This window comes from Oncorhynchus kisutch, linkage group LG8 (assembly GCF_002021735.2).
Source record: "Oncorhynchus kisutch isolate 150728-3 linkage group LG8, Okis_V2, whole genome shotgun sequence".
NCBI classification, from domain to species: Eukaryota; Metazoa; Chordata; class Actinopteri; order Salmoniformes; family Salmonidae; genus Oncorhynchus; species Oncorhynchus kisutch.
In genome coordinates this window covers 24228551-24237956 of record NC_034181.2, presented here as the reverse complement: position 1 = coordinate 24237956, position 9406 = coordinate 24228551, and the positions used below count along the sequence as shown (strand labels likewise).

Here is a 9406-nt window from a genome sequence, read left to right as displayed (position 1 = left end):
TTGCTGGATATTGGCAGGAACTGGAACACGCTGTTGTACAAGTCGATCCAGAGCATCCCGAACAGGCTCAATGGGTGACATGTCTGGTGAGTATGCAGGCCATGGAAGAACTGGGACATTTTCTGCTTCCAGGAATTGTGTACAGGTCCTTGTGATGTGGGGCCGTGCATTATCATGTTGAAACATTAGGTGATGGCGACGGATGAATGGCAAGACAAATGGGCCTCAGGATCTCGTCACAGTATCTCTATGCAATCAAAAATTGCCATCGATAAAATGTTTGTTGTCCGCAGCTTATGCTTGCCCATACCATAACCTCACCGCCACCCCTCTGTTCACAAAGTTGACATCAGCATACTGCTTGCCCACACATGAACCCTCCAGGACACCTGATGTCACCTGATGTTCAGGACACCCGATGTCACAGGAAGGCCCAAAAGATCAAGGACAACAACCATCCGAGCCACTGCCTGTTCACCCCGCTATCATCCAGAAGGCGAGATCAGTACAGGTACGTCAAAGCTGGGACCGAGAGACTGAAAAACAGTTTATCTCGAGGCCATCAGACTGTTAAATAGCCATCACTAGCACAGAGGCTGCTGCCCTATATAAACTCAGCAAAAAAAGGACCCTGTCTTTCAAAGAAAAACAGTAAAAATCCAAATAACTTAACAGATCTTCATTGTAAAGGGTTTATACACAGTTTCCCATGCTTGTTCAATGAACCATAAACAATGAATGAACATGCACCTGTGGAACAGTCGTTAAGACACTAACAGCTTGCAGATAATTACCTACTAAGGTCACAGTTCTGGAAACTTAGGACACTAAAGAGGCCTTTCTACTGACTCTGAAAAACACCAAAAGAAAGATGCCCAGAGTCCCTGCTGATCTGCGTGAACGTGATGTGGCCAGCGCAATAAATTGCAATGTCTGTACTGTGAGACGCCTAAGACAGCGCTACAGGGAGACAGGACGGACAGCTGATTGTCCTCGCAGTGGCAGACCACGTGTAACAACATCTGCACAGGATCGGTACATCCAAACATCACACCTGCGGGACAGGTACAGGATGGCAACAACAACTGCCCGAGTTACATCAAGAACGCACAATCCCTCCATCAGTGCTCAGACTGTCCGCAATATGCTGAGGAAGGCTGGACTGAGGGCTTGTAGGCCTGTTGTAGGCAGGTCCTCACCAGACATCACCGGCAACAATGTCACCTATGGGCACAAACTCACCGTTGCTGGACCAGACAGGACTGGCAAAAAGTGCTCTTTACTGACGAGTTAAGGTTTTGTCTCACCAGGGGTGATGGTCGGATTCGCGTTTATCGTTGAAGGAATGAGCGTTACACCGAGGCCTGTACTCTGGAGCGGGATCGATTTGGAGGTGGAGGATCCGTCATGGTCTGGGGCGGTGTGTCACAGCATCAGACTGAGCTTGTTGTCATTGCAGGAAATCTCAACGCTGTGCGTTACAGGGAAGACATCCTTCTCCCTCATGTGGTACCCTTCCTCCAACATATCAATGTTTGTGCACAAAACTTGAGATACGCTTTTTGTGCTTATGGATAATTTCAGGGATTTTTTATTTCAACTCATGAAACATGGGACCAGCACATTCTATATGTCGCGTTTTATTTATGATCAGTGCAGTACCGGGTTGAACCCCCCTTTGCCTCCAGAACAGACAGAATTCTTCAGGGCATGGATTCTACTTTATATAGCAAGCCACAGTCCCATGAGTCACTGTCTGTAGGTGTGAACCATTTTCATGAATGGGGTGGTGTACCTAATAAAACAGACAACTGAGTGTATGAGGGTAGATGTGGGCACAGATAAGATTCCAGTGTGTGCAGGAATAGCAGCTGCTTACCATGAGGCAGTGTGGCAGCTGTAAAGGTATTGCTCTGAGTCAGCTGTTATGGGCAGCTCATCTTCTCTGTATAGAGATGGTGGCTTTGGTCTCCATGATTCAATCAGACATATGTATGACCTTGGAAATATTAAATATCTGGGTCCACTGCAGCTCAATGCTCTACGGTAGATACATATTTTGTATTGGAAACATTATACCTGGTTAGTCTCACCATCAGACAGTGGCCTCTCCTGTGGCACTTACACAAACACAAGTGTTTACTGTGTCAAACACAGCCCAGAGATACCCACTTAATCTAAATGCAAAGTGCGAGACCGAAAGAGAGAGCTGAAGGCTATTGATTATTCAAGGGCAATAGAGGTAAAATGCACAGCCAGCCTGTCACATCTCTGATTACAAATGCTGCCATTTGTTCAGACCAACACAAGGTGGTAGTAGTGTGTCATAAGACGTCTTCTGACATTCAGACGGTATCTAATCTCTGCCATCTCTTGAAATAGTCTGCATGCTATATTGTTGCCTTACAAGACAACTGATTTGACTTATTTCCATCTGTTCAAATGTTTCTTACACATGTTGTCTTCTACAGTATGTAAGGGTGAATTATTTGACCTCAACTCATCTTCCCATGTTTTTGCTCTGTCCAGCCACTTCTCCCAGGTTAAGTATGGATTGCTCTCTCTTTGTTATTCAGTGACCCCCCCCATCCCCTGGTTGTTCATGCTCTCCTGGGCTCTGATTCAGCACATCAAGACAGATATAAAATATACTGTCTAGAACAGCGATGTTAGAAACGCACTACCTGGAACAAGCATGATAGAAATACACTGCCTACAACCAACATAAAGTACACTGCCTAGAACAGGCATGCTAGAAGTATAATATATATATATATATATATATATATTTATTATCAGTCAAACTTTTGAACACACTCATTCAAGGGTTTTTCTTTGTTTTTACTATTGTCTACATTGTAGAATAATAGTGAAGACATCAAAAGTCTGAAATAACATATGGAATCATGTAGCAACATTTAAATCTATTTTAGATTCTTCAAATAGCCACCCTTTGCCTTGATGATTGTTAAGAGTGTGCAAAGCTTTCGCTTAACCAACTTCACCTGGAACAGTCTTGAAGGAGTTCCCACATATGCTGAGCACTTGTTAGCTGCTTTTTCTTCACTCTGCGGTCCAACTCATCCCAAACCATCTCAATTGTGTTGAGGTTGGGTGATTGTGGAGGCCAGGTCATCTGATGCAGAACTCAATCTCATTCTTGGTCAAATAGCCCTTACACAACCTGGAGGTGTGTTGGGTCATTGTCCTGTTGAAAAACAAATGAAAAACAAATGGTCCCACTAAGCCCAAACCAGATGGGATGGCGTGTCGCTGCAGAATGTGTGCCTTGAATTCAAAATAAATCACTGACAGTGTTACCAGCAAAGCACCCACACACCACCTCCTCCTCCATGCTTCACGATGAGAACCACACATGCGTAGATAATCCATTCACATACTCTGAGTCTCACAAAGACACGGCAGTTGGAACCAAAAATCACAAATTTGGACTCATCAGACCAAAGAACAGATTTCCACCAATCTAATGTCCATTGGTCGTGTTTCGTTGCCCAATTAAGTCTCTTCTTCTTATTGGTATCCTTTAGGAGTGGTTTATTTGCAGCAATTCGACCATGAAGGCCTGTGTAGCATTTATTTGGGCTGCAATCTGAGGTGCAGTTAACTCTAATGAACTTATCCTCTGCAGCAGAGATAACTCTGGGTCTTCCTTTCCTCTGACGTTCCTCATGAGAGCCAGTTTCATCATAATGCTTGATGGTTTTTGGGCGGCAGGGTAGCCTAGTGGTTAGAGCGTTGGAATAGTAACCGAAAGGTTGCAAGTTCGATTCCCCGAGCTGACAAGGTCGTTCTGCCCCTGAACAGGCAGTTAACCCGCCGTTCCTAGGCCGTCATTGAAAATAAGAATTTGTTCTTAACTGACTTGCCTAGTAAAATAAAGGTTAAAAAAAATTCATGCAGTCTCTGAACAGTTGATGTGTCTGTTACTCGAACGCTGTGTAGCATTTATTTTGGCTGTAATCTGAGGTGCAGGTAACTCTAATGAACTTATCCTTTGCAGCAGAGATAACTCTGGGTCTTCCTTTCCTGTGACGGTCCTCATGAGAGCCAGTTTCATCATAGTGCTTGATGGTTTTTGCGACTGCACTTGAAGAAACGTTCAAAGTTCTTGATATTTTCTGTACTGACTGACCTTCATGTCTTAAAGTAATGATGGACTGTCGTTTCTCATTGCTTATTTGAGCTGTTCTTGACATAATATGGACTTGGTCTTTTCCCAAATAGGACTCTCTTCTGTATACCACCCCTACCCTGTCACAACACAACTGACTGGCTCAAATGCATTAAGGAAAGAAATTCCACAAATGAACTTAAGGCACACCTGTTAAATGAAATGCATTCCAGGTGACTACCTCATGAAGCTGGTTGAGAATGCCAAGAGTGTGCAAAGCTCAAAATCAAATAAAATTTTATTTGTCACATACACATGGTTAGCAGATGTTAATGCGAGTGTAGCGAAATGCTTGTGCTTCTAGTTCCGACAATGCAGTAATAACCAACAAGTAATCTAGATAACAATTCCAAAACTACTACCTTATAGACAAGTGTAAGGGGATAAAGAATATGTACATAAAGATATATGAATGAGTGATGGTACAGAGCGGCATAGGCAAGATACAGTAGATGGTATTGAGTACAGTTTATACATATGAGATGAGTATGTAAACAAAGTGGCATAGTTAAAGTGGCTAGTGATACATGTATTACATAAAGATGCAGTAGATGATATAGAGTACAGTATATACGTATACATATGAGATGAATAATGTAGGGTATGTAAACATTATATTAGGTAGCATTGTTTAAAGTGGCTAGTGATATATTTTACATAATTTCCCATCAATTCCCATTATCAAAGTGGCTGGAGTTGAGTCAGTGTGTTGGCAGCAGCCACTCAATGTTAGTGGTGGCTGTTTAACAGTCTGATGGCCTTGAGATGGAAGCTGTTTTTCAGTCTCTCGGTCCCAGCTTTGATGCACCTGTACTGACCTCGCCTTCTGGATGATAGCGGGGTGAACAGGCAGTGGCTCGGGTGGTTGTTGTCCTTGATGATCTTTATGGCCTTCCTGTGACATTGGGTGGTGTAGGTGTCCTGGAGGGCAGGTAGTTTGCCCCCAGTGAGGCGTTGTGCAGACCTCACTACCCTCTGGAGAGCCTTACGGTTGTGGGCGGAGCAGTTGCCGTACCAGGCGGTGATACAGCCCGACAGGATGCTCTCGATTGTGCATATGTAGAAGTTTGTGAGTGCTTTTGGTGACAAGCCGAATTTCTTCAGCCTCCTGAGGTTGAAGAGGCGCTGCTGCGCCTTCTTCACAATGCGGTCTGTGTGGGTGGACCAATTCAGTTTGTCTGTGATGTGTACGCCGAGGAACTTAAAACTTACGACCCTCTCCACTGCTGTTCCATCAATGTGGATAGGGGGGTGTTCCCTCTGCTTTTTCCTGAAGTCCACAATCATCTCCTTAGTTTTGTTGACGTTGAGTGTGAGGTTATTTTCCTGACACCACACTCCGAGGGCCCTCACCTCCTCCCTGTAGGCCGTCTCATCGTTGTTGGTAATCAAGCCTACCACTGTTGTGTCATCCTCAAACTTGATGATTGAGTTGGAGGCGTGCGTGGCCACACAGTCGTGGGTGAACAGGGAGTACAGGAGAGGGCTCAGAACGAGGAGGATCAGTGTTGAGGATCAGCGAGGTGGAGATGTTGTTGCCTACCCTCACCACCTGGGGGCGGCCCGTCAGGAAGTTCAGTACCCAGTTGCACAGGGCGGGGTCGAGACCCAGGGTCTCGAACTTGATGACGAGCTTGGAGGGCACTAGGGTGTTAAATGCCGAGCTGTAGTCGATGAACAGCATTCTCACATAGGTATTCCTCTTGTCCAGATGGGTTAGGGCAGTGTGCAGTGTGGTTGAGATTGCATCGTCTGTGGACCTATTTGGGCGGTAAGCAAATTGGAGTGGGTCTAGGGTGTCAGGTAGGGTGGAGGTGATATCGTCCTTGACTAGTCTCTCAAAGCACTTCATGTTGACGGAAGTGAGCGCTACGGGGCGGTAGTCGTTTAGCTCAGTTACCTTAGCTTTCTTGGGAACAGGAACAATGGTGGCACTCTTGAAGCATGTGGGAACAACAGACTGGGATAGGGATTGATTGTATATGTCCGTAAACACACCAGCCAGCTGGTCTGCGCATGCTCTGAGGGCGCGGCTGGGGATGCGTTTGGGCCTGCAGCCTTGCGAGGGTTAACACGTTTAAATGTTTTCCTCATGTCGGCTGCAGTGAAGGAGAGTCCGCATGTTTTGGTTGCGGGTCGTGTCAGTGGCACTGTATTGTCCTCAAAGCGGGCAAAAAGGTTATTTAGTCTGTCTGGGAGCAAGACATCCTGGTCCGTGACGGGGCTGGTTTTCTTTTTGTAATCCGTGATTGACTGTAGACCCTGCCACATACCTCATGTGTCTGAGCCGTTGAATTGAGATTCTACTTTGTCTCTATACTGACGCATAGCTTGTTTGATTGCCTTGCGGAGGGAATAGCTACACTGTTTGTATTTGGTCATGTTTCCGGTCACCTTGCCCTGATTAAAAGCAGTGGTTCGTGCTTTCAGTTTCACCGAATGCTGCCATCAATCCACGGTTTCTGGTTTGGGAATGTTTTAATCGTTGCTATGGGAACGACATCTTCAACGCACATTCTAATGAACTCGCACACCGAATCAGCGTATTCGTCAATGTTGTTGTCTGACGCAATACGAAACATATCCCAGTCCACGTGATGGAAGCAGTCTTGGAGTGTGGAATCAGATTGGTCGGACCAGCGTTGAACAGACCTCAGTGTGGGAGCTTCTTGTTTTAGTTTCTGTCTGTAGGCAGGGATCAACAAAATGGAGTCGTGGTCAGCTTTTCCGAAAGGAGGGCGGGGCAGGGCCTTATATGCGTCGCGGAAGTTAGAATAGCAGCGATCCAAGGTTTGGTTGCGCAATCGATATGCTGATACAATTTAGGGAGTCTTGTTTTCAGATTAGCCTTGTTAAAATCCCCAGCTACAATGAATGCAGCCTCAGGATGTATGGATTCCAGTTAGCAAAGAGTCAAATAAAGTTTGTTCAGAGCCATCGATGTGTCTGCTTGGGGGGGGAATATATACGGCTGTGATTATAATCGAAGAGAATTCCCTTGGTAGATAATGCGGTCGACATTTCATTGTGAGGAATTCTAAATCAGGTGAACAGAAGGACTTGAGTTCCTGTATGCTTTTGTGACCACACCACGTCTCGTTAGCCATAAGGCATACGCCCCCGCCCCTCTTCTTACCAGAAAGATGTTTGTTTCTGTCGGCGCCATGCGTGGAGATACCAGCTGGCTGCACCGACTCCGATAGCGTCTCTCCAGTGAGCCATGTTTCCGTGAAGCAAAGAACGTTACAGTCTCTGATGTCCCTCTGGAATGCTACCCTTGCTCGGATTTTATCAACCTTGTTGTCAAGAGACTGGACATTGGTGAGAAGTATACTGGGGAGTGGTGCACGATGAGCCCGTCTCCGGAGTCTGACCAGAAGACCGCTACGTTTCCCTCTTTTACGAAGTCGTTTTTTTGGGTCGCCGGCTGGGATCCATTCCGTTGTCCTGGGTGAAAGGCAGAACACAGGATCCGCTTCGCGAAAGTCATATTCTTGGTCGTACTGATGGTGAGTTGACGCTGCTCTTATATTCAGTAGTTCTTCTCGACTGTATGTAATGAAACCTAAGATGACCTGGGGTACTAATGTAAGAAATAACACAGTTAACTGCATAGTTTCCTAGGAACGTGAAGCGAGGCGGCCATCTCTGTCGGCGCCGGAAGTAGAGCTGTCATCAAGGCAAAGGGTGGCTACTTTTAAGAATCTATAAAATATATTTTGATTTGTTTAACACTTTTTTGGTTACTACATGATTCCATGTGTTATTTCATAGTTGATGTCTTCACTATTATTCTACAATGTAGAAAATAGTAAAAATAAAGAAAAACCCTTGAATGAGTAGGTGTGTCCAAACTTTTGATTGGTACTGTATATGTTCTTAATTTTCATTGGACATAAAAAACATTAACATTTTGGGAAATCTGTTCTAAAGTATTTCCATGCATAACAGTGATCATATACAAATGTAAGCAAGGTTTGAAATGATTTAGTTTCATTTATTATATATATATGTTTGCTAGTTTAGGGTTGGAGTAAAAACCTATACGATGGTAGCTCTCCAGAAATAGGGTTGGAGAGCCCTGGCCTAGAACAGTTATAGATATACACTGCCAAGAACAGGAATGATAGAAATATACTGCCTAGACTTGATAAGACTCAAGAGTTCTAATCTAAACTGACCTCTAGTCCATAAACCACTGTTAATTATGTGAACACTTGGCAAACAATAAACTGAATGGCTGCCCACACATTAGTTTTATAGGGATTGTTCTCAATCATTATGACCCTTATCACTTCTAATGGAGTGTGATGCTTCAGGTTTGTGAGAGCAGAGCAATGATGGATTCAGAAAATAAAAACATTTCTAGGTTTAATAACATCAACGTAACAAAGAGCATCATATGAAAAAAAATCTTGCTAGACACTTTCCACTGAGCTATTCTGCATCATTAACACTAGAAACACACATCTTCTCTCAATTTCTCTGGTGTGTCCAAAAATGTGAACTGTTCCAAGCCAAGTTATCACTATACATCTTTGGCCAAAGGCAACATCCAAACTGAAACAAGACCCAATGTTCCGGTCCATTATAGACTCATGCAAAGTCTTTTACTAAACTGAAACACGCATTGAGATTAAACAAAAAAAATGCCTGATGAGAACAGTAAAATGTAAACTTAATTCCAACGACTTGATCATGTAAACACATGAAAGTCAATAAGAGCAGGCTAAACATTATAGAGCTTCACTATATAGACTTTACTCTCATTCACTGCTTGGTCGTTCTCTTGTGGTGTGTGTGTGTTAGTCATAGAGGAACTGGGATATAAAGCTGTGGAGTTTCTGTCTGTTGTCTGTCTGTTGGAAGAGTGGACTGACTCCCAGGAACACACATCCTCTCTGCTGATCCTCAACCAGCACCTGACACACAAACACTATTTAGATACACGTGCAAGGACCAGTGAGTCACTGATAAAATGTTAATCATATACAGAGTGACTGCTTCTCACCCCCAGGTCTGTCAGCGTCCTGACTGTCACACGTGCCACCTCCTCTGAGCAGCTCTCTGTGTCACACACACACACAACAAACCAGTGTTTGTGAAAGGTGAGTCATGTGCGTAACCTCCAGACAAAAAAGCTGGTTATTAAAGAGGAGATTTTCATTAGGCAAATGTTTGAAGTATGGGTATTAAGCATTCTGTGTGTATGTC

The 9406-nt window shown here is 44.3% G+C and overlaps 1 protein-coding gene across 3 annotated transcripts in view; it reads right to left on the bottom strand.

Annotated features, from left to right (window-relative positions):
- Window positions 1-8546: 8546 nt before the first annotated feature.
- gpat2 (glycerol-3-phosphate acyltransferase 2, mitochondrial) overlaps window positions 8547-9406 on the bottom strand; it is a 39014-nt gene continuing 38154 nt past the window's right edge. For 2 of the 3 annotated variants that reach the window (XM_031829875.1, XM_020490254.2), the window contains exons 22-23: window positions 9204-9259; window positions 8547-9114 (exon numbers count right to left, since the gene is read on the bottom strand). In XM_031829875.1, coding sequence (XP_031685735.1) covers window positions 8998-9114; window positions 9204-9259 — 173 coding nt within the window. In that variant the 3' untranslated portion in view covers window positions 8547-8997. The remainder of the gene's footprint in view (window positions 9115-9203; window positions 9260-9406) is intronic. The other variant, XM_031829877.1, reaches the window with a different exon arrangement.